Source organism: Mustela erminea, chromosome 6 (assembly GCF_009829155.1).
Source record: "Mustela erminea isolate mMusErm1 chromosome 6, mMusErm1.Pri, whole genome shotgun sequence".
NCBI lineage: Eukaryota > Metazoa > Chordata > Mammalia > Carnivora > Mustelidae > Mustela > Mustela erminea.
Window position 1 is genome coordinate 63,173,334 of NC_045619.1, and position 27,982 is coordinate 63,201,315.

At 36.4% G+C, this 27,982-nt stretch overlaps 1 protein-coding gene and 1 long non-coding RNA gene across 6 annotated transcripts in view; one reads left to right on the top strand and one right to left on the bottom strand.

The window, feature by feature from the left end:
* The first annotated feature begins 2,376 nt into the window (after positions 1-2,376).
* Positions 2,377-27,982, top strand: part of LOC116593354 (pyridine nucleotide-disulfide oxidoreductase domain-containing protein 1) — a 29,551-nt gene continuing 3,945 nt past the window's right edge. Inside the window, exons 1-10 of one of the 5 annotated variants that reach the window (XM_032347496.1) lie at positions 2,377-2,548; positions 6,770-6,850; positions 12,844-12,963; positions 16,035-16,163; positions 18,430-18,503; positions 21,773-21,933; positions 24,548-24,648; positions 25,693-25,828; positions 26,802-26,914; positions 27,515-27,637. In XM_032347496.1, coding sequence (XP_032203387.1) covers positions 2,465-2,548; positions 6,770-6,850; positions 12,844-12,963; positions 16,035-16,163; positions 18,430-18,503; positions 21,773-21,933; positions 24,548-24,648; positions 25,693-25,828; positions 26,802-26,914; positions 27,515-27,637 — 1,122 coding nt within the window. In that variant the 5' untranslated portion in view covers positions 2,377-2,464. Of the gene's footprint in view, positions 2,549-3,087; positions 3,196-6,404; positions 6,672-6,723; positions 6,851-12,843; positions 12,964-16,034; positions 16,164-18,429; positions 18,504-21,772; positions 21,934-24,547; positions 24,649-25,692; positions 25,829-26,801; positions 26,915-27,514; positions 27,638-27,982 lie in introns of those variants that run through there. The other 4 variants (XM_032347500.1, XM_032347501.1, XM_032347497.1 and 1 more) reach the window with 4 other exon arrangements.
* The window catches only part of LOC116593355, a 35,232-nt gene continuing 20,625 nt past the window's right edge, over positions 13,376-27,982 (bottom strand). The window contains exon 3 of the long non-coding RNA XR_004286870.1: positions 13,376-14,192. This is a non-coding gene — a long non-coding RNA (uncharacterized LOC116593355). The remainder of the gene's footprint in view (positions 14,193-27,982) is intronic.

Below are 27,982 nucleotides of genomic sequence, written 5' to 3' on the forward strand. Positions count from 1 at the left end.
TTAAACTTTTATCTCCCAAATCTAATGAAGACATGTGAATTTCCTTATGGAATCATTGTTGCTAGAAAATATTCGGACTGAAGATTATTTTGATGGCTAGAATTCAAAGACCCACGAAAACCTGAAAGTATTTTCAAGACTAAAATGGAGAAATTTGGCTAAATTTTCATATAAATTTGTTTTGGGTTAACGTGAACATAGAAACAAAATTAATAGGAAAGATAAATAGTATTTGCAGTATTATTTGAAACAATTAATTTTTTTCTTTTTCAAACATAAAATTCTTTGATACAACTATTTCTAATGCCAGTATTTTATGTCAACTAAAATAAACTGAATCCATTTGATACTATAATTTAATGTTTTTCTCATTTGGAAGGAAATATGCTAGACCTTCTTTATATTTCCATTTATTTTATGGGATCTACAATTTCAATAAACAAAAGGTAATAATACAGAGTGTTGTTCCTTTCTCTTCCCTTAGTATAATAACTAGCTGTGGGAAATATACTTATTCATCAGAAAACAATCTGAATTTCTCTTGCCTTCAGTATAGCTGATGTTAAAATATTGTCTTATACACTAAAATGGAAAATAGTTAAGTATCAAGATAAGTAAATAATAATTCCATTCCAGAGGCCTTTCATTTCCTCTGAGTTCTAGGCTGTTCTCTTTGCCCTTCCTCAAGGGGATTTGCTTTCATAATACACAGGAGGATCTTGACCCTGGAAAATGAATCTAAAGGTCTTTAGAGGACTTCCTGGCAGTTCCATGCTCCACCTAATTACTAATTCATTCAGGACATCTACACTGAGCACTCACTACTAATTGAAGATTGAGGATATAAAGGGAGACTAGTAATAATCCCTGAGATTAAGGAGTTTATGGTGGTGGGGGGTAGGGTCAGGTGGGATAGTAGGTAGTTTCAAAATAAGGTGTTATAAGTCTAAATTCAGAGGTTGACAAGGTGCTATCAGAGCATATAGAGAGAACACCTAGCTCAGTCTTAGAGACATTTGATAAAGCTTCTTAGGGAGGAAGGTCAGTGAAATCAAAGGTCAGTGAGAATTTAGCTAGGGAAATCAGTCGGAGGAAAAGCATTATAAAAAAAGTTATGTGCAAATGCTCAGAAAAAAAAGAACATGGCAAATCTTGGATGCTGCCAGCATGGTTCAATATAGATAGAGCAAAGTGAGTGAGATCATGTGAAAATAAGAAGCTACAGGAGTAAACAAGACTAGATTTCAATGGGCTTAAAATACTATTTCCTCTTTCTAGAAACGTATTGTTTGGTTGTCTAAGCTGGTAATAAGAATTGGAATCACTATTGAACTCCCTACTATTTACTTTATTAAAACACAGTAATTACTAGGATATCAGTAAATATCTGTAATTACATGGTAGGTTTTCCTATTTATATAGAATGGTTATTTCCAGAATTTAAAGCATTAAGGGGGGGGTCGTAATTACCAGTTTTAGAGTGAGCCATTTAGAGAAATTGTACCTTCTTAATATTATAGTAAAGCACTAAGGGAAAATATTATATGGGATAGTAAAGGTAATATAATTAGCAAAATAATGAAAATAGTGAATACTGTAATGTGAATATAGTAAAAAAATCTTTAAAAAATTTAGTCATTTCTCAAAATAAATGAAACGTATTAGCAGTAAAAATAAGATTGGGCATATTTATAAATTTATTTTTAAATTGTTTTTACTAATACATAATGTATTATTTGCCAAGATTGGGAATATTTAATTCCGCCTTCACACACACTATTTACTAGACATTTTGGAAGAATGTTCATTTATTTTGACAAAATGGCCAGCAATTCTCTATAGTCCTGGAAATTTTCGCTGAGGTCAAAACTGTAAATGGAAATAACTTCTCAGAACAATTCAGTAGTATTGCTTTACTTTGCTTTAATATGCCATGACGAATGTGCTTCTAAAATATAAAATCTTGGATTGCTAGGCGAAAGGTAAGAAAGGATGATACAGCCGGTGACATAAGAGTTTAAAAGCTAAGTCTTTGTCAAGTTTCTCCTAAGAATGAATAGTGAAAACCGGGGCGGTTCACTTATTCTGAGAATGCTCTGTCCTATGAGAACTCTGGTTTGTGTTTAGAGAATTTGCTGAGCTTCTCTTGGCGACCCATCCTCTTTACTTTCTCTTCTTTTATTTTGTTCTGTGTCTTGTCCTTATCAAACTATGTGGAATAACCACATCCAGGCGACTGGCAGTAAAAGAAAACTCTGGAATCAGAGAAACGTCTTTGGATTTGGGAATCGCGATCCGAACCGCAAACTCTAGAGCACTAAGTATGAGCTGCCGGGCACCCGTAGCTCAGTCTCAGGCTCGGCACCGGCACCGGAAGTGGCGGCCCAGCGTGACTTCCGCTCCCGGAGGACCAGGGACGCGGGTCGCCCACTGGTTGTCGGTAAGGCAGTGGGAGTTTGAGAGCATGGAGGCAGCCGGGCCTGTCTCAACGGCTGGGAAGTTTGTGGTGGTCGGCGGTGGTATCGCGGGTGTCACCTGTGCTGAGCAGGTAGGCTGGCGCGCAGAGCCCCGCCGCTTTCCCGACCCCGGAGTCCCTCGTTGGCCGCTTCCCTCCCGCCGCACTCCTCCTTGCTCTCAGGTGTTAGAGGCTGCGTGGTGGTCCCTGCGTGGTGGTCCCTGGTCCCTGCGTGGTGGTCCCTGGTCCCTGTTAGAGCCTCTCAAGCTTCGCCCTGGGCTCAGGGAGGAGTGGGGAGCAAGGTTTTGGGGGGGACCCCAAAGCTGACTGAACCAGATTCTGGTCCTGGTTATGTCAGAGTAGCAAGAGGGCTTAAAACTAGTAAGTACTTGGTCAGAAAATTCAGCCCTTTTTCTTAATTAACTGATTGAATTCAGCTTCCGGGTATATGCCGGATTCTTAGTTCATCGTAAATAACTGATAAACTCTTAACGTTTTCTCTTATACTTTCTCAGACTATACTTCTAGTCTCTACAAGATGGAAGAGATTTCATCTCCAGTAGTGTTTTGTAAAACAACCAGCAAGAGATTAAATGTAACTAGGACTGCTTTTCTGATTCTAGTGAATAATCAGACAAAATAAATACCTGTGTACATTCCAAAAAAGGACTGTTTCGTTGATACAAAGTAAACATTCAGCAATTACTGAAGTCACAGAAGTAGAGCAAGAAATTCAAGAGATTTTTGCAAACTTTTAATTTTTAGGGTTTTTAAAATTTTCCGTTTTTTTTTTTTCACCAAGTAAACACCTATGATCCAGGCATTGTACTAAGGGCTGATTAGTTCTATATAAACAAAGCATGCAACCTTACAGTCTAGTGGAAGACATGTAAATAAATCGTTCCAATTTAGGGGTGCCTGTGGAGTTGGCAGGGTGTAACAGGGAGGGAGTGGCCTTTTGTCTTAGTGTGGAAAATTGAGTAAAAGTTCACCAGAGAGACAAGAAAAACCAGAGGGTTGAAAGGGAGGCAAGGATAAAATCTCAGGTGGAAAAAGTATGGCATTACATTAGAGCAGCAAAGCTTAAAGAACATGGTGTTTGGAGGAGGTGACCAGAGATGAAGGTAGGAAGATTGACAGAGACTAGATCATAAAGGGACATATAAGTCTTGCTAAGAATTTAGCAAGAAGTTGCAGGTAGTGAGATGATTTGGAATAGTGGCCTAATGTGGTCAAATGAAATATTACGAGAGGTGGTTTGTTCCAATGCATTTGGGCCAGGGGCAGCTGGTTAAAATGTGACTGGAAGGCCAATTGAAAGGTGAATTTAGTAGTATAAAGAAATTTTGAGGGCCAGGTGTACCAGTGCAAACAAAGTGGGGAAATAAATTACAGAATATACAAAGAAAAGAAAGATGGAGTGAGTGGTCATATTATCAAGTATTATAGAAAGTTCAAATGAGATGATACTGAAAAGAATCTGGTGAAGTTTAAAGATGTATAGATGAATTGAAGATGTTCTTTTTCCCCCTTATTATTGTTATACAGTATTATCTTAGGTATATGTCATAGTGATTGGATATTTTCATACATTATGAAATGATGACCTCAATAGGCATAGCTACCCTCTATCACTATACAAAGTTATTACAATATGATTGACTATATTCTTTATGGTGTACATTATATCCCTATGACTTACTTATTTTATAACTGGAAGTTTGTTTTTCTTAATTCCTTTAATCTATTTTGCCCAACTCCCCTCCACCCCCAACCCCTTTCCACTCTGGCAGTCAGCAGTTTGTTTCCTATATCTATGAGTTCTGTTTTGCTTTGCTTTATTCTTTTGTTTCCACAAATAAGTGAAATTATATCGTATTTGTCTTTCTCTGACTTACTTCACTTAACATAATTACTCTCTGGGTCCATTGATGTTGTCACAAATGACAAGATTTATTTTATCTTATAGCTGAATAATATTTCATTGATATTTATACCGCATCTTCTTTATTCAGTCATCTATCAGTGGACAGTTAGGTTGCTTCCATATCTTGGCTATTGTAAATAATGCTGCAGTGAACATAGAAATGTATGTATCTCTTTAAACTGGTGTTTCAGTTTTCTTCTCCTAAATACCTAGAAGTGGAATTGCTGAATATATGGTAGTTCTATTTTTAATTTTTTGAGGAACCTCCATACTGTTTTCCATAGGAGATGCACCATTTTACATTCCAAACAACAGTGTACAATGGTTCCCTTTTCTCCACATCCTCACCAACACTTATTATTTCTTATCTTTTTGATAATAGCCAATTAGACAGTAGTGAGGTTTATCTCATAGTTTTGATTTGCATTTCCCTGGTGATTAATGATGTTGAGCATGTTTTCATGTGTTTATTGGCCATCTGTAGGTCTTCTTTGGAAAGAATATCTTTTCAAGTTTTGCCCATTTTTAAATTTTTTTACATTAAGTTGTGTAATTTTTTATTATATTTTGGATAATAACCCCAGTTGGATATGTGACTAGCAAATATCATCTCCCATTCAGTAGATTGTCTGTTTGCTTGTTGATGGTTTCCTTTTTTCTGCAAAAGCTTTTTAGTTTGATTTAATTTCGTTTGTTTGTCTTAGCTTTTTAGCTTTTTGTTTTACCTTGCCTGAGGTGAATGGTTCAAAAAATATTCCTAAGCCTGGTATCAAAGAGCTGATTGCTTATATTTTCTTCTAGGAGTTTTATGGTTTCAAGTCTTATATTCATGTCTTTAATCCATTTTGAATTTATTTTTGTATATGGTATAAGTTAGTGGTCCAGTTTCATTCTTTGGCATGTAAGCTGTTCAGTTTTCCCAACAGTGTTTACGAAGAGAATTTTTTTCCCCGTTACATGCCTCCTTTATCAGAGATTAATTGACCATCATATATGTGGGCTTAGCTCTCTGTGCCATTCCACTGATCTGTGTGCCAGGGCCATACTATTTTGATCACTACAGCTTTGTAGTAGGGTTTGAAATCAGGTAGCATAATACCTCCAGCTTTGTTGTTCTTTCTCAAGATTGCTTTGCTATTTGGGGTCTTCTGCAGTTCCATACAAATTTTAGAATTCTTTCTTCCAATTCTGTGAAAAATGCCACTGGTATTTTGATGGGGATTGCATTGAATTTGTAGATTGCTTTGGGTAGTGTGACATTTTAACAAATCCATGAGCATGATAGATCTTTCCATATATTTATGTCTTCCTAATTTTCTTCTGTCAGTGGCTTATGGTTTTCAGAATGTAGGTCTTTCACATCTTTGGTTAAATTTATTCCTAGATATTTTATTCTTTTTTATTCAGTTGTAAATGGGATGGTTTTCTTAATTTCTCTTTCCAGTAGCTCATTTTTAGCATATAGAAACGACCACTTTTTGTGTATCAGTTTTGTATTTTTTTACTGAAATTTTACTGAATTCATTTTTTCATTCTAAGAGTTTTTTGGTTGAACATACTCAGTTTTAATGGTATAGTAGAGAAAGAGCTAGAAATCGGTAGAGTTTAGGAACCAGAGTGTGATTTAAGAAAAGTCTTCCAAGTTTGGAGAGAGTGATGTTGTAACCAGAGGAAAATGATGAAACAATTAGCAAGTTAAGCCTCTGAATTCTGTTGAAGCTAATACTAAAATGGTTTTGTTTTCCCAGAGTGTATACTGGTTGGGCATTTGGAAGAGGCACAATAGCAATGCCAAAGCACTTGGGAAAAGTCAGGCTAAGATTCTGAGTGTTTATTAGTAAGGATTTGCTGTAATATTATCCTACTGCACGGAAGTGAAAATATTATTTTAAAATAAATAGAAGTTGAGTAAAATGGGTAAGCCTGACAGTTCACAGACCTGTACCCTGGGGCAAATAATACATTATATGTTAATAAAAATAATTAATAAAAAAAAAGTAAATAGAAGTTGGTTTAACTGTTATTTAGGAAAATATTTTCTTCTCATTCTCTGCATGACAACTTTGAATTGGCATTAAGATAGTTTAAGTAAATAAGGAATACATCTTTGTATCATTTTTCTTGTTCAGGAGGCTTTGTTAGTGTTTAGTGTAAATGTATTACTTGTTTTATCAGTATCAGTGTTGAATATTACTCACCACTGCCCCATAAATAAGAAGACAGAATAATGGAGACCTTTAGGTGTGGAAAAATGAGTTTATAGTTTCCTAGGTTAATAACATTATTAAAATTGCATTATCCCCTCTCAGCCTCCATGGTATATATAATAATACCTAAAGTTATTTATCATGTATTTTCTCCCAACTTTTTTTTTTTTTTTTAATAAGTTGGCTATTCAGTTTCCATCAGAAGATATTCTCCTGGTAACAGCTTCTCCTGTTATTAAAGCAGTTACAAATTTCAAGCAGGTAAGAACCTTTGTATAACTTTCTTAGTATTAGTGTTTTTAAATTTCAGTATCTTGCATAGTAGTTAGTGTAATTATAGTTTTTAAATGTTTAAAATGACAAATGTTCTTTTGATAGTCATTTTATTTTTTTATTTTTTTTTTAAAGTTTTTTTTATTTATTTATTGGACACAGAGACCGCAAGTAGGCAGAGAGGCAGGCAGAGAGAGGGGGAAGCAGGCTCCCCGCTGAGCAGAGAGCCCGATGCGGGGCTCGATCCCAGGACCCCGAGATCATGACCTGAGCCGAAGGCAGAGGCTTAACCCCCTGAGCCACCCAGGCGCCCCTTGATAGTCATTTTAAAATCAAAGCTCAAAGTTTAGAATTATATATTGAATATCGAGAGCACCCAAATGATGTTGAATTTCTGGTCCTTTATTTTCTTCCCATCTTTTTCTCCCACTCAGAATTACTTTTGAGAAAATTTTAAATAAAGTGTTTTTGAGGAAAAATGTTATACAGATATGATTACAAATGTATTTGGATATCATTTTATACACACACACACACACACACACACACGCAGTTGTATATATACATACATATACAGTTGTACATGTTTGCAAATCAGAAAAGTGCTTCTCAGCCAAGTTTACATGTGCAGATGTTTCAGATGTGTAATAAGCATCTGAGAACACTTTGTAGTTCCATGAATTTACATTACACACATCATAACATTACATTGAGAGTCTGAGATCATTTGGCTAATAGTATCATAGAAGAGTTAGCTCTAAACATTTTTTTAAAAAAATTTTTTTATTTATTTATCAGAGAGAGAGAGGGGGAGAGAGCGAGCACAGGCAGACAGAATGGCAGGCAGAGGCAGAGGGAGAAGCAGGCTCCCTGCTGAGCAAGGAGCCCGATGTGGGACTCGATCCCAGGACGCTGGGATCATGACCTGAGCTGAAGGCAGCTGCTTAACCAACTGAGCCACCCAGCCGTCCCTCTCTAAACATTTTTGATGTGGTACCTCACATCAAAAAAAGTTTTGATGTATGTCCTAATATACATATATTTATATATTTATAAATTATGCATATATTGTGCTATAATTAGGTTATAATGCCTATGCAAAAAATTAAGTAAGTCTTTTGTTTCCGTACCTCAGTGAAGAATACTACCATAGTCTTTAATACAAATTTTCCCTTACATCCTGATAATAAAATAAAACTTTCTCATGTTGTAAACCGCTAAGACCAAGGATAATTAAGCGCAATATATTGTTTGTTTACAACCTGCTTAGAGATACTTAAGGTATCTTACTACTTAGGTACAGCCAAAGCACTTATGGGCTTGGGAGAGCCAGAGAATAAATTATGACTATTAATCTCTTAAAAGAAAAAAAATATACATTCAGCTATAGGCTTAGAGCACATACATAAGAGAAAGATATATAGCTGGGTCTTATAAGTGTTTTTCCAGAAGACTGAATTTGGTGTAACTATTCCACAGTTGTAAGACTTGAGTTCAATTTTTGCTTATTTTGTAAATTTTGTACACTAGAAGGAAAACAATCTTGGGTTCTAGGCCTAATTTATTTACTGGCTATGTAGCCTTGGCAAATCTGTATCTCAGTTGCTTTACTTGTAATATTAAGGTAATTATATCTTCCTTGCTTAAGAAGTATTAAAGTTGTATAGGTTGGGAGTTTAAGATATACTAATATATGTGAAAGCGTGTTAGAATAACAAATATTATGCAAGTGTTAGTTATTCGTAATATTAAGAAGTAGGAACTTGCATCCTTTTTATCATTTATCAAACACTTATATATCAGCCAGTGTGCTAGGTACCCAGAATACAGAGATTGAAAGAGCTTATACCAAAAAGTCACTAATGGTTATCTCTGGAGTCAGGGGACAGCAGTAGTGGTGATATAGTGTGAGATTCAGAGAAGAGGCACATTTTATTTTATCAGGAATTATTTGTTTAATGTTAAAGAACATGTTTTTGTGGCTTGTGTAATTTTTAAAGGAGAAAATACTAATTTTTACTAATAACTCATAATACTTATGGAGTATTTACTATGTACCACTCATCTAAATGTTTTAAATGTATTAATTTAATCCTTAAATAACTCTGTGAAGTAGCTTCTTATATTATCCCCACTTACAGATGAGGTAAATGAGCCACAGTGAAGTTGGGTAAGTTTCTGAGATATGTATAGATAGGTTTTGAATACAGGCCTTTTGGCTCCATAGCCCTCATGGTTAATGAGTAGCACTTTATTGGAATAATTCCTCTCTATTGGGGTAACAAATCTGTAAGACATAGTTATCATACAGCATGGTAATTATGCTGATAGTGGCAAAAAAAACTGAGGTCATACTACAATATATGCATAATTATTTTTATAAATATATTATGAATGCGTGCCAAAGCCTGACTTTAAGAATCCACAAAGGCTTTACATAGGAGGGTGCATTGAAACTGAGACTGAAAGAATAGTAGGCTTTCCCATGTTTGTAAGAGGTTGAATGGAGGCAGGCATTTGCCAAGGTGCATCAAGTATATTGCTATGTAATACACTCTAACAGGTACCAATTCAGTGCTGCTGGAGTGTGAAGTGTGAGGTCGAACCAGTAGCCAGGAGCCAGACCATGATGGGGTTGTATGCTATGGTACGGAATTGTATTTTATCAAAATTTAGATGTTACTAAACTTTTGGAGCATCTTCAGCAGGCAAGAATGCTGAATTGGAGATAGAAATTTAGTATTCATCATAGTCTCGGTGTCAACTGAGCCATAGGCATGGGGAGCGATCTCCCAGGAAGAATACATACAGTGAGAGAACCCAGCAGCAGTGCCCTGTGGAACACTGATATTTAAAGAAGATCAGAGAGAAAGGAAGACCTGAAAATGGCCACCCTTATTAGTCTAGATTGAAGAGGAGAACTATGAAAGAGGGGTATCCCCTGAATCCACAGAAAACATAAGTTTAAGAGGAGTGGTCACGAGACACCTGGGTGGCTCAGTCAGTTAAACATCTACCTTTGGCTCAGGTCATGATCCTGGGATTATGGGATCAAGTCCAGCATCAGGCTCCTTGTTCAGTGGGGAGCCTGTTTCTCCCCCTGCTTGTGCTTGCTTGCTCTCATTCTCTCTCTGGCAAATAGATAAATAAAATCTTTGTTTAAAAAAAAACGGTCAAAGGTGTCAGATCCAGGGAGTAGTCAGGAAAGACAAGGACTCAGAAGTGCCCCTTTCTAGTAAATCATTGGTGACTTTGAGACAGTTTACACTATCTTCAGAAGTTAATAGGGGGTTAACTCTAAAATGACAGTAAACATAAACTTTTCTCCTTTGACATTTAGCTACGAAGAAAGAAAAGATAGAGTGGCAGCAAATCGAGGACATGAGGACTAGCATTACATTGAGTTTTAATCTTGAATGGTGGAAAACACCGTTTTAGCATGTTTACCTGTTGAGATTAAGAAGCCAGTAGGGAAGGGCACCTGGGCGGCTCAGTTGGTTAGGCCACTGCCTTCAGCTCAGGTCATGATCCTGGAGTGCCAGGATCAGGTCCACATCAGGCTCCCTGCTCAGCAGGGAGTCTGCTTCTCCCTCTAACCTTCTACCCTCTCATGCTTTCTCACTCAATCTCTCTCAAATAAATAAATAAAACCTTAAAAAAAAAAAAAAAAAAGCCTGTAGGGAAGAGGGAAGGCCGAAAATGAAGGAAAACAAGGAATACATAATAAAAGTCCTGAGGAGGTAAGTCACGATGGCATATAGAGCACAGATTACTGGATTCACCTTGAAACAGTAGAAAGGGGTCAAAGAAGGCAGACTATAGCCAAGAATTATATAGATGGTGGGAAAGAAGTAGTAAGAGTTCTTAGTAGTCCCTTTAAACCTAGAGGTAAGGTGATTTGCTGGGAATGCAGAGAATGTAGTGTGTTTGGGAAACATTAGAATAATGAACTTTTGGAAAATTACTTACAGATGGAAGATGTTACTTAGATGTTACTCTTCTCACTATGTTGATGCTTAAACACCGATGATATAAGAGTAACAGTGGCTAAACTGGATTAGAGGTCATTGTATTCTTCACTGCCACACACCCAGTTAAATAAATTAGAGCCAGTAAAAAATGTTAGTTTTATTAAATCCTGGCTTTAAGTGTACATCTTTTTCATACTCTGTATGATGAAATGGGCTGCATGCGTAAAGCACTTGTTCTGTGCACAGGAGTAGTATTGTCTCAAGGAAAAGCAGATGTGCAGTTGCTGAGTTGTGAGAGGAACTAATTTCTCTTTCATGGACACCAGCTTTACTTGAAAGAACAATCGACACATTATAGTAATTCATATTTGGAAAATGAGTGAAGTGAGTCTGTCACTTCCAGGAAAACAAGCGACAGTATTTGCTGCCAATAGGACAAAATTAGAGCTTTCCAGCCAGAATTAGAATTTGGAAAATTCATTTCCTAACTGTGAGTCTCATGGTACTGAAAGCCTTTCCTAATGAGATTGTTGGTGATAGTAATGTGATCTTTTGATACTGTAGTGATATAAAATGTGTTAACATTGGGAAGATCTCCATAACTTAGGGAACCACTATTGTCCACATGATGAACGTGATGTTACGAGATCCATTCCAAGTGTAGGATAGACCAGCGGATTTCACAGTTAGAGAGGATGAAAAATTCTTTGATATGGTTTCAAATTCTACGTTGCAACTAATCTTTAAGAAAATGTGCTTGTTGAGTTTGTGTAACATCAAAGAAGAATATACAGTTCTGAAAGGCTGCATATACTTCAACCAAATTAATATATTGTAATAGTTTGAATGGAGAAGCAGATCTTCTTTTAAGACCAGATATTAAAGATATTTGCAAAAATTTGAAACAATGCCATTCTTCTTAATTTCTTTTGGAAAAATTGTTATTTTTTTGTTGAAAGGATACTGTATCTCTTTAACATGTATTGATTATATTTCTAATTGCATTGAATATTTTACATTTTTCTCATTTTTCATATCTAAGGTAGCAGATATCACTGAGCTTAACTCACATGGATAAAAGTTCTTTGGGGTCCTCAGGTATCTGTAAGTGTGTAAAGGGGTCTTGAGACTAAGTGGTTTGAGAACCACTAGGGCCATGTAATAGGATTTCCCAGTAGTATTTAGGGAGCAGCTGAGGTCAAATGCCAGTCTGCAAGGCCCAGTCCTTCCACAGCAGACTGGGTATATAGGGCTGGAAAAAGTAACAGTAGTTCAATCTTTGTTGGGGGTTTTCAGGGTAATTAATGGTTAAAGATTAGAAAGCAAGGAAGTAAAAGTTTGGGCAAAACATGAAATTATCTACAACAGAGTTATGGCTGCACAGGAAGAGAAGGGAGTCCAAGAAGATACTAATGGGTTTGGACAGCAGGAAAGAGTCTAAAGGCTAAATCACCATAAAGTTAGCTAGTTAGTAGACAGAGAAAACTGTAAGGTTAAGGAGGTCAATAAGCTGTGTGGTCAAAGTATGCAGAAGTGACTAGAGTCGGACCTCATTTTCCAAGAGAGGAGACTAAGCCGTAGTGACCTGACTGACTTGCCGGAGTGGTAGGACTAGTATTTGAGTTCAAGTCTTAAAATGTGGAGTTAGTCCTCTTTACGCTGTTTATAGTACAATTGGCCGACTTCGTTTTATGAATATGAAGTAACTAGTATATAAACACAAATGCAAAGGTTTATTATTTAAAATTCTTGAAATATGGGGCACCTGGATGGCTCAGTGGGTTAAAGCCTCTGCCTTCAGCTCAGGTCATGATCCCAGGGTCCTGGGATTGAGCCCCACATTGGACTCTGCTCAGCAGGGAGCCTGCTTCCTCCTTTCTCTCTCTCTGCCTACTTGTGATCTCTGTCTGTCAAATAATAAGTAAAAATCTTTAAAAATAAATAAATAAATAAATAAAATTCTTGAAATATTTCTTAAACATACATTTTTACCTTTATGATCTATTACAGGTTTCTAAAGTATTGGAGGAGTTTGATGTTGAAGAGCAACCAAAAACCATGTTAGAAAATCGCTTTCCCAACATTAAGATTATAGAATCCGGAGTAAAGGAACTGAAGAGTAAAGAACACGTAAGGGATTTCTTTTTCTTTCTTTCTCTCTCTCTCTCTTTTTTTTTTAAGATTTTATTTATTTGAGAGAGAGCATGAGAGAGGAGAAGCAGACTCCCCGTGGAGCTGGGAGCCCAGTGCAGGACTTGATCCTGGTACTCTAGGATCATGACCTGAGCCGAAGGCAGTTGCTTAACCAGCTGAGCCACCCAGGCGCCCAAGAGGATTTATTTCTTAATGACACCCCCTGTTCAATCTTGACAGGCTTTTGCCTGCTTTCTTTTGACCCCGACTCTACCACCACCACCACTAAGGTCCCTAGTTTAGTGATACTGGTTTATATTATTACTGGGAAAATTTATACTTCTTGTGGGTTATTGGGATTATATGATTAGTTTGATTTAGCATTTTAGGTTTAACATTTTACATGAGCATTAACATTTATACAGTGTCTGCTGTGTTCTGGGCACCCCGCTAAGTGCTGGGATATTACAGGGCACCTGCCCAGGGAGCGTTCAGTGTCATAGCAAATATACACATGCGCACCTCTAACTATAGGAACACAAAAGCATAGTCACTGAAATCTACCAAAGCTCTGATATTAGGGATTTGGGAGGACTTCACAGAGGGAGTAATATTTGAATAGGGTTTAAAAGGTGGGTAAATTAAGAGTTCTTAATTAGGGGCACTGTAGGAAAAGGAGGAGGCTTATTCAAAGGCCCAAAGAAAAGGAAGGGGGCACGTGGGAGAGTGACGCTGTCAGAGGAACTGTGATGGGGACAAGGAAAGAAGATTGGCAGATGAGGCCAAAGAAATGAGACTGTGAAGAGCTGTTTACATCATGCCAAGAAATTTATTTGATAATCAAAGGAGGAATGAAGAGATTTTAGGTCGAGGCAGCGTGATATTGTATAGGATACGCTTTTAGCAAGGTAGATCTGACAGCAGTGTTGAGGAGGAAGTGGGGGGAAGTGAGGGGCTGCTGGCCAGCCGCCAAATCGGAAGGTGGTTGCAGTCCAAAATGGTAGAAGGCCTGAACCAAGACAGGGATAGTGTAAGTTGGGAAGAATGGCCCAGATATGAATGAGATTTCTACTGTAAAGTCAGCAGGACCGAGTAACCCATTGGACATGGGACTTACTAAGGCGGGCTTAGGAAAGGGTATTGTCGGATGATCAGCAGTATCCTCAGATGAGCTTCAGGTAAGATGGGAAGTAGAGTTTGCAGTTGTTTCCCTAGAGTAGCTCTCCCTTAAGTAGAAAAAACACTTATAATACATTCAAAACACAAATAATTTGATAGGAAAAAATAAATAAGTACTGAATTTTATGAGGAAAAAAAATTAAAAATCTGAATCCCAAAACCAGAATAAATTTCTAATGTTTACATAGTACCTATGATATATAATATCCATGTCAATTAATTTTCAAATAGAAGTGTGCTCAGATGTGTAAATAAATTGAGGTAATTTATATTTGGGCATTTGAGTAAATCTGAGTGCCTCCCATTACCATTTGAAGTGTCCTAAATGAGATCATGTCTGTATTATCTGTCCTTTATATTCTTTTTTTTTTTTTTTTAAAGATTTTATTTATTTATTTGACAGAGAGAGATCACAAGTAGGCAGAGAGGCAGGCAGAGAGAGGAAGGGAAGCAGGCTCTCCGCTGAGCAGAGTGCCCGACGCGGGACTCGATCCCAGGACCCTGAGATCATGACCTGAGCCGAAGGCAGCGGCTTAACCCACTGAGCCACCAGATTATGTGTCTTGTCTACTTCCAAAAATTTAACAGTAAACAATGAAAAGAGTTCTTGTGTGTGTTTTTTCAGTAGCTAAGTCCAAATTATTTTTAAAATTTGGTCAGGGTCTATAACTAATGTTCGCTAGATAAAATTCTAACCATATTATCTTCAGGAAGATTTTATAGAATTTCTTATGTATGTTACACTGTGTGGAATTATTGGCTTTGTTTTTGTTAAGCAGCTGAAGAGTTACAACAGGTAACAAATGTCTCCTTGAGTATCAAGTGCTACAGTTATGAGTTGCCATGTTTTATAAATCAAACACATGGCACAGTGTTAACCTCTAAACCACTCTGACAAAGTCTGGCATCTCTCATAGTCATATGTACTTACAGATACATGCTTTCTAAAGGCTACTACTCAGATGTAGGTTTTCATTCAATACTAAGGAACAAAAACAGTGGATCTCAAATATGTATTTTTATTTATTTTTTAAAATTTCTTTTCAGTGTACCAGAATTGTTTATGTACCACACCCAGTGTTCCATGCAATACGTGCCCTCCATAATACCCACCACCGGCCTCACCCAACCTCCTACCCCCCACTGCCCCTTCAAAACCCTCAGATTGTTTTTCAGAGTCCATAGTCTCTCATGTATTTTTAGACTCAATGATGTCATTAAAAATTAATACAAATAACTTTAAAGCCAGTACATGCTAGGAATTAAGGTTAATATATTTTTTACTTTTATGAAAATATCCCCAAAGAGCATGTTTGCTGGTAAAGTGATTGTTATTTGTACTTAAGAATATAAATACTATTTTTTAGCACTTCTAATGTTTTTAGGTAATGTACCCTTTTCTACCACACTCTACCCAGGTAATAAGGTATGATATCATTAGAATTACTACATCTTTCTTATAGTAATTTCCATTGAGATTGGAAATATTCATTAAGGCCTACCCCAGGTATAATAATCAGAATGTTCATTTTTTACAATTTCTGAATGTTTAATTTTTAATCTGAGGTCAACAATACCCCACTGAATATCATGAGTTTTATGTAAAATCTGGTGTGAGTATACCTTTTTTCCCAGGGGAGAAAGACTAGTTTTCACCAGATTCCCAGTATGGCTCATGGCCCTGCAGTGATGGTAATGACGATGGGAGAAGGCATTCTCACATTTACTTTGATTTGTTTACTTTGATTTGCTGTAACAAAGCAGAGTGCCACCAAGAGTTAGCCTTAATGTATTTTTTGCTTTCCTCATATTGAATTTTTTATTTAAAGTGAAGTTGTATCCATGGATGAACATGTTCCTTCTCTCTCCTTTGCTCTATGTTCTTACAGTGCATTGTAACAGGAGATGGCAGTCAGCATGTGTATAAGAAACTCTGTCTGTGCGCTGGAGCTAAGCCAAAGTTGATATGTGAAGGAAATCCTTATGTATTAGGAATCCGTGATACAGACAGTGCTCAGGTAACATTCTTAGGTTGGGTCATAGGAAAGGAATGTGAATATTTCTTAGGCTTTTCTATATTTGAATCAAAGTATTATCCTTAAAGTGTTAATTCTTAAATTATAGAAGAGGTTTGTTTTGGATCCATAAACCAGAAACTAGTTATGTTATTGCCAGTTTCAGTTTAGCTTTGGTTGATAATTTTTGTTTTTTTAGTTCATGCTGATGTTCTGTGTTCTTTCCATTGTGCATTGTATCCCAGGTATAACAACTAAGCTGAGGATTATAACTTATACACACATACATTACTGTAGTTTGGGAATATGTGATTTGTAATCTAAATAATGTAATGATCTTCTTCCAAAAAGGTAAACCATTTCCCGAACTTACTGAACTTACCCCTTAGCAAAGAAATTAATATTGAGAAGATATTTATGGTTAGAATCATGACAGAATCCCTGAACTAAAAAAATCATTTGGTTTGTTGTACTCAGGAACTGTAGTAAACTATCCCAATAAGGTGAAACTCTGTGGAACCTTATACAACTTTTTCTGGTAGTGGATTTAAGGGCTTCCAGAATTCACTGACCCTTTTGCCAAGAAGCTCTTCCTGGTTTCCAATAATAATACTGTCCTACCTCAAGTTTGTTTTACTTCTGTCCCATAGGGTGATAAGTTTTACATTTTTTGATAATATTTTATATTCTTAAAAGGTGATTTTTTTCAGCCTGTTCTTAATTAAATAGGAATTTAGAGAAAACTATAAAACCTTAATTATAAATTATATATATATATTTTTAAAGATTTTATTTATTTATTTGTCAGAGAGCGAGCGAGCGAGAGCGAGCACAGGCAGACAGAGTGGAAGGCAGAGTCAGAGGGAGAAGCAGGCCCCCTGCGGAGCAAGGAGCCCGATGTGGGACTCAATCCCAGGACGCTGGGATCATGACCTGAGCCAAAGGCAGCTGCTTAACCAACTGAGCCACCCAGGCGTCCCTATAAATTATAATTATAATTATAAACATTTCAGGTTCCCATTAGCAAAGATTGAGTGCATAACTATGTGCCAGCGAGGCCCTCTGCAGACATGAACTGCTTATAATAATCCTGTGTGACAGTATTACTCCCATTTTACAAATAGGAAACTCTGGTGGAGAAATTAAGTTTTTATCTGTGCTAAAGTAGTTATTAAGTCTATCAGAAGTACAATTTAAACTCATACCATTTATCTCCATGTCCATTGTTTTTAACAGATTTTTCTTAAATTATTGTCCTCTGTGAAGGACAAACTAAAATTAATTCTTTTTTTTTCTTGTAGCATTTTAAACAAGTCAGTTTCAGTAGTTATTTATTGACTATTACAATAAAGTTTTGGATGAATTTAATAGAAATAGGATTTAATAGAACTTGACATAGTAGGAAGAGGAATTCGGCTATTCAGATGTCACTGTGAAGCAGTGGGACTATTCTGTTACTTTTGAAAGTGCCATAAAAATGACCATGGCATCCCTACAGTCATTGTGATCTTTTTTAGGGGGCAGAGGAGGAAGGTGGTAGAGTCATCAATTAGTTGTCTCATAATAATAAGAGCAAAAATTTTTTTCTGATAAATGTTAGACATTATTATGCCTGCCTCTAACAGCTTTATTTACATTATCTTAATGCTTGCAGAGGCCAAATGAGATAGAGTCACTTCTTGTTTCCCTTTGTAGTTGAAGAACCAGAGGGGCAGAGGGGTTAAGCAACTTGTCTAAGTTACTAATTGCGGGCAGTTACTAACTCCTAGAACCAGGGACTCTTAACTACCAAACTGTTGCACTGCTCATCATGCAAGTTTTGAGTGTTGACTGACTCCAGGGAAAGCGTCAACTGAAGGACTGGGTGAAAAGGAATAACCCTATATGTAAGATACAGATCAGTGTCTTGTTAGTAAACTGATTGGATCAAGGAGTCAGGAATGTGACAATGAACTAGAGGTTGTGCCGCTTTGCTGGAATTCTAAACTATGTAATGATTGTAATGTAATGTTATGACTTGAAATGTAATGACTTGAAAGACAAGGGAAATCAGCAGAGGCACTGCTGTGAAGACAGCCTGGATGAAACAAAGTACTTGTAATATTACAAAGTATTGTAATATTGCGTCTTGGCAGAGTGGGCAAATGATATTTATTTTGTTCCTGTGTAAATCAGATAAAATTCCTATATTTTCAGAATATTATCAGTGAAGCCCCTTGCTTCAAGTTATGCCCACTACTTACAGAACACTGTGTCCTTTTCAATACAGGAATTTCAGAAACAGCTTACTAAAGCTAAAAGAATAATGATCATAGGGAATGGCGGCATTGCACTTGAACTGGTGTAAGTATGTATTTTTAAATACTATTTTTTTTTTAAAGATTTTATTTATTTCTTTGAGAGAGAGATGGTGAGAGAGAGTATGAGAGGGGAGAAGGTCAGAGGGAGAAGCAGACTCCCCTTGGAGCTGGGAGCCTCATGTAGGACTCGATCCCAGGACTCCAGGATCATGACCTGAGCCGAAGGCAGTTGCTTAACCAACTGAGCCACCCAGGTGCCCTAATACTATTTTTTTTTTAAGATTTTTTTTTTAATTTGTTTATTTGACAGAGATCACAAGTAGGGAGAGAGGAAGGGAAGCAGGCTCCCTGCTGAGCAGAGAGCCCGATGCAGGGCTCCATCCCAAGACCCTGAGATCATGACCTGAGCCGAAGACAGAGGCTTTAACCCACTGAGCCACCCAGGTCCCCTAAACACTATTTAAACACTGCTCTGTGATTTGTGTGATTATTGGCAGACTAGAAACATCTTGGTATTCTGAAACTCAAAGATAAACATAATTGTTTTTCATATATTTTTAAGGAAAATATCAACTTTGTATTTTTAGCTTTCATGGAGTTCATAGTTGCAGTGATACCATTGCACAACATGAGTTTAGGGAATGTTTTCTGTCTCAAGGGGTGACACACAGGTGACTGGAGAGATGTGGCCCACAGATATGTTTGGTAAGCATGTACTATCTTGAACAACAATTTGAATGTGCACACTTTTAGAGCTTTCTAATAACAGTCCCCACCACTTACTATTTATACCCATCCTGCTTCACTCATTTATATGGTTACCTGATTGGCCCATGACTCGCTAGTTCAAGATATATGGTACTCCCAGCTCTTGGTTTTTTGGAAGTCGGAAAATGTTGAACACATAAATTAAAATACTATCTTAAGATGATATTTCAGGTTCAGAGAACATTGAGGAATCGATATCCTGCTATGGTCTACAGAGCATTGATTTTCTTTGTAATTTTATCGTCCAACAGATGGCTGACATGGAATTGTCTGGACATTTTCAGGCCAGAAAGTGGAGTCCAACTACAAAGAGGACAAATTTATATCAAAATGAGGAATTTGCTAAAGCCCTATCCATTCTAACTCTTGGACTACGTTTTTGCTCCTTATTCTGACAGGGTGGTGAATCCCAGTGGAAGCTTTTAAGAGTTCCTAAATTGCCTGAGTACTAAGAGTGGCAGTCGTTCTTGAAATGATGAAGTTTGTGTCACTAATGAGAACTGCAGAGAAAAAAAAAAAAACCAAACAGAAAAACTAGAGAGTCAAAACCAAACAGAACAAAGAGGAGGGAGGAGGCACATGACAAATTTTCTCCACTAACGATTACTGAAAGTATAGCTTAACACTATTACTCTTTACATTAGAAAATTTTCCTGTATTCAGAAATGTTTGTAGTCTTACACCATTTAATCCTGTTCCTCATTTTCTTTAGGTTGGAGATAGACTATATAATTTGATAAAACTCCTAAGGAAAGGACACATATAATGCTGTTATCTCAGCTTAGGTCCACTGATGATCAGGTGTTCATCATACCATGATGAGAAATCACACAAACTCTTTCTGCTCTTCAGTAGTCCTCATGATCCCCCAGGGCAAATGCTTATTTTCTTCATTGTACTTTTCTTCTTTACTAGTATAGGTTAATCCTTTGGTTTTTAAAACCTTTTTTTTTTTTAATACTTTCACAAAACGATACTTCACTGTTTAAGGGTGGTCTTAAAAAATAGGATACTTCTGTGGTGATGTATCTTGCTGAGGGCATAGCTCATAGGCTAAGGGGAGTACAGGGTGTCCTATCAGGTGGGGCATATACAGGAGTTCTCATGGTCACTTATTACTGTGGCTTACTAGTCAAGCGTCAGTATTTTAACCTATACTGATATGCGTTGTACTATTATATTACTTTAAAGTTTTTACAAAATGGTAGAGGAATTTCTAATTTGTGAAAGCTAAAGAATTTCATAGTAACTATGTGCCTATATGTATATTGATAAGAAATTTATTACTGAATGTTTGTATATTCTACTTTCTGCTCATCAGCAATCCTGTATGACCTGAGCAGCATATAGAATATTCTCCAAAGAATGAAATTTAGTAACTGTAAATGTTTGTTTCTGCCATAGCGAAGCAGGAATTTATGAATACATAATAAAGGCTCATTAGATGGTGTAAGAGGATCTTTTACCATATTGTCAGAAAGCATGAACATCAGATGACGTGAAGGGAGATGTATTAAACCTTATTTTTTGTATCATCTATTTACTGATTAGCTTCAAAAGTCCACGTGTTATGTTATAGCGTCTGTGACATAAAGATGGTGATACTTTGACCATAAGTCAGCATTAATAGTTCTTAACATGTGATAACCTTAGTACCACTACTGGTTCAAATAAAATCCTAGTACAGTTAGGATGACCATATATCCTGTTTGTGTAGGATTGTCCCAGTGTATCAGTTGTACCAAAACAAGTATTAACAGCAGAAAAACCTAACAGACTTCAGGGACTTGGTGAAATGAATACTAAGCAAACCACATTCTGGGTGACCAGACCAAGAGATAAAATAGCAATGTGCAGGAGCTCTAGCCATCTCATGAATAGTGATGGCCCGTGTATACCACAACCGTTCCTTTCTTCCTTGATTTTCTGTGAGCCGGATCTTTCTTTGGCTGGATGGCTTGGAAGTTTCTGAGACAAAGGGAGAAGACTACAGAGTAGTGGTTTCTTTATAACAGAGTTAAAATTTTAGTTGATAACTCTAATTCTCTCCTTTTCCTATCTCCTCCCATAATGTTGCACTTTGAGTATACAAATTACTTGTTACCAAAGAAGTGAGGTATTCTCAGTATTTTAACTGTATACCATCCATCCATCTATCTGTCCCATCGTTGGTTATACTGTAACCACGTCAAAAAAGCACTGTTCATTCATGGAACCCTGGAGAACATTCATACAATAACTATGTTGGGGAAATTGACCACTTAGAGTGATGCTCACTGTAATGAAATTTCACCTGATACTCAGTTACATATGTTTGTCATTTTTATGTTCTTTCAGTAAACTGGTTAAATTTCTTTTATTACTTGTTCTACTTCAACTCTTTTTATCCTGAAAGAGTATTCCCTTCCTCCTTAAAATCATTCTTGCTCATTTTGTCTTAAACTACTTTCTTTACTTTTGCCTTCAGAGATAATTATTTGCAAATACAGAGATTTCTACTCAGACTTTCAGAATTGCTCTGAGTAACTTTAATATTCCTTTTAGGTATGAAATTGAAGGGTGTGAAGTCATTTGGGCCATTAAAGATAAAGCTATTGGGAATACTTTCTTCGATGCAGGAGCAGCTGAATTCTTGACTTCAAAGCTCACTGCTGAAAAACCAGAGGGCAGAATTGCACATAAAAGAACCAGATATACAACCGAAGGTAAATACAGCATCTTGTTCATTAATTCACAGATGAAACTGTTTAGCTTTTTAGCCATATAGAAAAAGGCTACAAGAAATATAGATAGTATCATTTCTGTATCTTACATGACTTAGATTTTCCAGGATTTTTTAAATGACAAATATGTATAATTAAAACTAGAAATTTAAGGTGAAGTAAATGAACCAGCCTATCTGCATCTTTGCAAACAGTAACTGGACATGACTTAAGGTAATTTTACCAAAACATGCAGTGAATTAAAAAAGAAATACAGGGATGCCTAGGTGGCTCAGTTGGTTAAACACCTGCCTTCAGCTCAGGTCATGATCTCAGGGTCCTCGGGTGGAGCCTTGCATGGGGCTCCCTGCTCAGTGGGGAGTCTGCTTCTCCCTCTCCCTCTCCTCTTCCCCCCAGCTTGTGTTTATGCTTGCATGCTCGCTCTTGCACGTGCACGTGTGTGTAAACAAATCTTTAGGAAAAAAAAAAAAAAATACAAACCTAGTATTTTAAGAGCTTTTTTTAAACTTGGTTTACACAGTTCAAAAAGAATTCTGTAAGTTTTGAGGGTGCTAAAAATTGATAAAATGCTTAAAAACGGATGGCTAATCTTTTTATTGAATTATAACAAACTACAATATAATAGTTTCAGGTGTATAACAGTAGTGATACAGTATTTTTTTTTAACATTTTTTTTTTTTAAGATTTTATTTATTTGACAGAGATCACAAGTAGGCAGAGAGGCAGGCAGAGAGAGGAGGGAGGCAGGCTCCCTGCTGATCAGAGAGCCCGATGTGGGACCTAATCCCAGGACCCTGGGATCATGACCTGAGCCGAAGGCTTCAACCCACTGAGCCACCCAGGCGCCCCATGATTCAGTATTTTTTTTTTTTTTAAAGATTTTATTTATTTATTTGAGAGGGAGAGACAGTGAGAGAGAGCATGAGCGAGGAGAAGGTCAGAGGGAGAAGCAGACTCCCCATGGAGCTGGGAGCCCGATGCAGGACTCGATCCCGGGACTCCGGGATCATGACCTGAGCTGAAGGCAGTCGTCCAACCAACTGAGCCACCCAGGCGTCCCGCCATGATTCAGTATTTTTATACATTATGACATGGTGACCTCAGTAGGTTTAGTTACTCTTATCACTATACAAACTTACTACAGTACCACTGACTGTATTTCCTGTGCTGTATTTTATAGCCCTGTGACTTCTTTGTAACTGGAAGTTCATACTACTTACTACTGTTCACCTGCTTTGCCTGCGTTACCAGTGCCTCCCCGTGGCACTATATATGAGCCTATTGCTTTATTTATTTTGTTGTTTTAAAATATTTTCCCTAGTTTAACTTGCATGTGTTTATTTTAAACAATTTTACTGAAGTATAGTGTTACTGAAATAACTGAATATATAGTTATATATAGTGTTACTGAAATACCAACTATAGTGTCATATTAGTTTCAGGTGTACAATAAAATGATTCAACAATTCTGTGTATTACTCCGTGCTCCTCATGATAGGTGTACTTTTAATCCCATTTCACCCATACTTCCATCCTCTGGCAAACACAAGTTCTCTGTATTTAAGAGTGATTTTTGTCTCGTTTGTTTTTTAAATCCCACATATGAATGAAATCATGTGGCATTTGTCTTTTACTTATTTCACTTAGCATTATATCCTCTAGGTCCATCCATGTTGTTGCACATGGCAAGATCTCATACTTTTTAATGGGAGTGGTATTCCACTTGCATACATACCCCACATCTTCTTTATCCATTCATCAGTTGATGGACACGGGATTGCTTCCATATCTTGTTTGTTGTAACTAATGCTATAGTTAACATAGGGCTTGATATATCTTTTCGAATTAGTGTTTTTCTTTTCCTGGGGTAAATAGCCAGTAGTGGAATTACTGGATCATAGGGTAATTTGGGGGGGGTTTTGTTAATTCTATTTTTAATTTTTTGAGGGAACTCCATACTGTTTTTATACAGTGGCTATAGCAGTTTGTGTTCCCACCACCACTGCTTGAGGGATCTTGTTTTTCCTCATCTTTGCCAAGACTTGTTATTTCTTCTTTTTTTGATTCTAGCCATTCTATAAGTGTAAGGTGATACCTCATTGTGATTTTGATTTGTACTTCTCTGATTAATGATACTGAACATCTTGTCACGTCCCTGTTAGCCAGGTGTCTTTGGAAACATGTCTTTTCGGGTCCTCTGCCCATTTTTTATTTTGATTGTATTTTTGTTACCAAGTTGTAGGAGTTCTTTATATATTTTGGATATCAACCTTTTATCAGATCTCTTACCCTTCACTTTAACATACATTTGGGGATGTATGTATAACATCCCCAAAACACATTGTGTTTAAACTCAAAACTTGATCAAAACATTATCCATTTTAGAGCTCTATATCACAAAATATTAAGATAATATCCATATATCACAAAATATTAAGGTAATAAAATAATCCATACAGATATCTTAGTTTAGTCATGCTGCATATATGTACATATGAAATTATAACATTTCCTAGAAGCTTGAGAATACAAAGCATACTTCTCTGCCTGGCAGTTTTTAGATCATTTGAATTTTGAGTTGAGTTTATTTTTTCAGGAAGGAAAACGGAAACACAAACCACAGCTGGTGCTGGCAGTATGGGCAGTGCTTTGGGACCTGATTGGCATGAAGGCTTGAATCTTAAAGGTACAAAAGAGGTAGGTGTTCATATACGAATTAAACTTAAGATGCAATTTTAAGTTTTAAACTATTCGTTAAAAACTGGTCACAAATACGTCAGACAACTGCTGGGTCACTTTACTTAAAATCCAAAGTGCTAGGACAGACAGGACCAATGACAATTGGTCCAATTCCTTACCAGAGATGAGTATTTCATTCATCTAAAACTGATTCGTGCCCTTCTTTTTAGTTCCCCAGGCAGACAGATTTCCAGACCCAGACTACAGTGACTATAACTGTCCTATTTTTAAATTAATCTTTTCTCAAGTCACTTCACATGCATTATAATATCTTAAAGATTATTTGATGGATTCTAAATAAAATAGGTATTTAACATCCTAATTGGATAAGCAGATGACTTGCTTTTATTCATTTTATTAGATATTTGTTTTTAAATAGTTTAAAAAGGCTGTGATACTTAAATACTGTAAGAAGCATCTCTGGAGTCCTCATCACTGTGTATGATTTCTTTACAGCCTTGGGTAGTTTGGAGGGGAGCTGGCTTCATAGCATATCTAATTTTTGTGATAGAAATTATATAAAATCATTTCTTCCTGCATCTTTAGGAAGATGATTAATTAATATCATTAATATTAATTAATATTAATCCAAAGATTAATAGTATTTTTAACCTGAGAACTTCAGCAGTTTGGTTCAGTAAACATTATCTCCTTTATACTTGGCACTTTACTAAGGTTCTGGATATTACAGTAAGTTGGCAGGGACCTGCCCTCAAGAGGCTTTTATAGTGTCTAGCAGTTGTAATTTTTAAACACTGTATTTGTAATTATCATTCAGACTTAAACGCATCCCCTGCCAGTGCAACTATTTGTTCTCTTATGTTCTGAATGGATTTTTGCTCACTCCCTTCATGCACAGAAATTGAGAGGCTTTTTAATTTGGGGCAGCCAGTGTGTTTTCCTTTATACTGTAAGATTATTTTTTCTATATGTTTCTGCAAGTATATTGTAATTTTTTTAAATTATGAGTAACCTAAGTCATTTTTGTGGAATTTATTTTAGTTTTCTCATAAGATTCACATTGAAACTATGTGTGAAGTAAAGAAAATCTTCCTTCAGGAGGAATTTAGAATTTCTAAGAAAAAGTCCTTGCCTTTTCCTAGAGACCATTGTAATCAGTCAGTCACAACCGATAATGGTAAGTAATAAAATAAGAAAAAATACCAGTAATTTAAAAGGATGAAATCTTACTTAACCTTACTATATTAAAAACTTCAATTTCTATATGAAATTGAAACATAAAAAGTAAAAATGAAACCATTAATTAATAATGTAAGTCATTTCATTTTCATTACTTAAGTCCTCAAGCTTCCTAATAATTTTACATGGGGTTCATGATGCTATAGCCACAACTCTTTGAGTCAGTTATAGATCGAAACAAATATAAACAAAGCCTTTATGCTCTCAGAGGTGAAATAACTTCCCCCAAATCAAACAGATTGAAAATCTATAAATTTGGGATTAAGAAACAGATTTAATCCCTATTCTACACTTCCTGTGAGAACTACTGCCGTTTGAAGAAATAAACTCAGCTAGACTGGCATGAGATATTCCAGTTTTTGAATTCTTTGTATTTTTCCATGGGAAAAGATAGTGTTAGAGTTTGAATATGAGTAATAAGGGAAAACATTGCAAAGTGAGAATTTGGACTAAACTCTTAGTGGAGTATAATAGCTTATTATTTAGAAAATTCGGGGGGTGGGAGGTTGGGGTACCAGGTGGTGGGTATTATAGAGGGCACGGATTGCATGGAGCACGGGGTGTGGTGCAAAAATAATGAATACTGTTATGCTGGAAATAAAAAAAAAAAAAAAAAAAAGAAAATGGCTATTGGCTTAAAATCATTTTGTTGGAAGCAGTCTAAATTTGAAGAAAAGATGTTTAGAATGCCACAATTTTGTAAATCTACTCAAAACAAGAAGACAGTGCTGACTGCATTATAATTGTTTAAGCAAATATGCCTTATAAAGTTATTAAGGGGTATGTTTTAAAGTCCTCTCCTGCCTTTTTCTTTCACTCTTTATTCTAGGCATTACATATACACATGCTAATGACAGCTGGTGGTGATAACATTTGAGAATGAAGGTGGTTTTTTTCTGTTTGTTTTAAAGAGGTATGGCCTGTATATGTGGAATTGACTAATGAAAAGATATACGGCTGTGATTTCATTGTCAGTGCTACAGGAGTTACACCAAATACAGAACCTTTCCTCTGTGGCAACAATGTAAGGTGAAATTTTTTGTCCTGCTATGAGTATTTTTAAAGTAGTATAAGATTTCTAATTCTCAAGTATAAATCAGTGTTCATTGTTTTAATGTAAAACTATAACTTAAAGGAAGCTAAGTTTAGTGTGCAGTTATGTTTTATTTGTAGTATTTCATATTGCCTACCTAAAATCCTTAAGCGGTAAACATCCCAGCATCAGTGTCCTCATAAATGGGACATAATGCACAGTTCATTTGTCTAAAGGTTGATGAGATGAACACCTATGAATTCTTACAAATTATTCTTTTTAGAGAAACTGCCTTTTAGCATTTGAAGTTCACAAAACTGAAGAATATTGTAATTACAAGTCGGGTAGTAACTATGGTTACTGAGTGTTCTTGATGTTGAAAGTCTTAAGAATTTTTGAGTAGGTCTGTCCTAGTAGGATTTTGATTCCCTAATAATTCAGCTGAGTTATCTAAACTTTGTAGCTGTTTTTCACTCTCTCACTAAAGACAGCATACCGAGGTATAAAAATTTGACTTAGTCTTTTACTTTTGAACAAAAAAGACATCTTTCATTTTTCTTCCCATGTATACTTATCAGGAACCTCATTTAGTTTGCTCTAGGAGAAGATGGTGGCCTGAAGGTGGATGCTTATATGCACACATCTCTCTCTGATGTCTACGCCGCTGGTGACATCTGCACTGCATCCTGGCGGCCCAGCCCGGTGTGGCAGCAGGTAAGCCGGCATCCATCATCACACCTTTTATCTGATTTTTCAGATTCCATCTGACGGTAAAGGAGTCACTACCAGCAAATCCAAATTTCCGGTTTTCCCACTTAAGTAGGAAGCTATCCTAGAGTTTCCTGTGAAATTTTAAAAGAATGTTTCCCTTTTGGCAAGTTATTAAATAGAGATGGAACACACTGGGATGTCTTACCTTCATACATTTAGCAGCACTGTCCAATGGAACTCTGTGACAACAGAAACATTCAGTATGTTTGTAGTGTCCACTCAGTAGCTACATATCTCTGTTAAGCCGTTAAAATGTGCTGAATGTGACTGAGGAAATGAATTTTAATT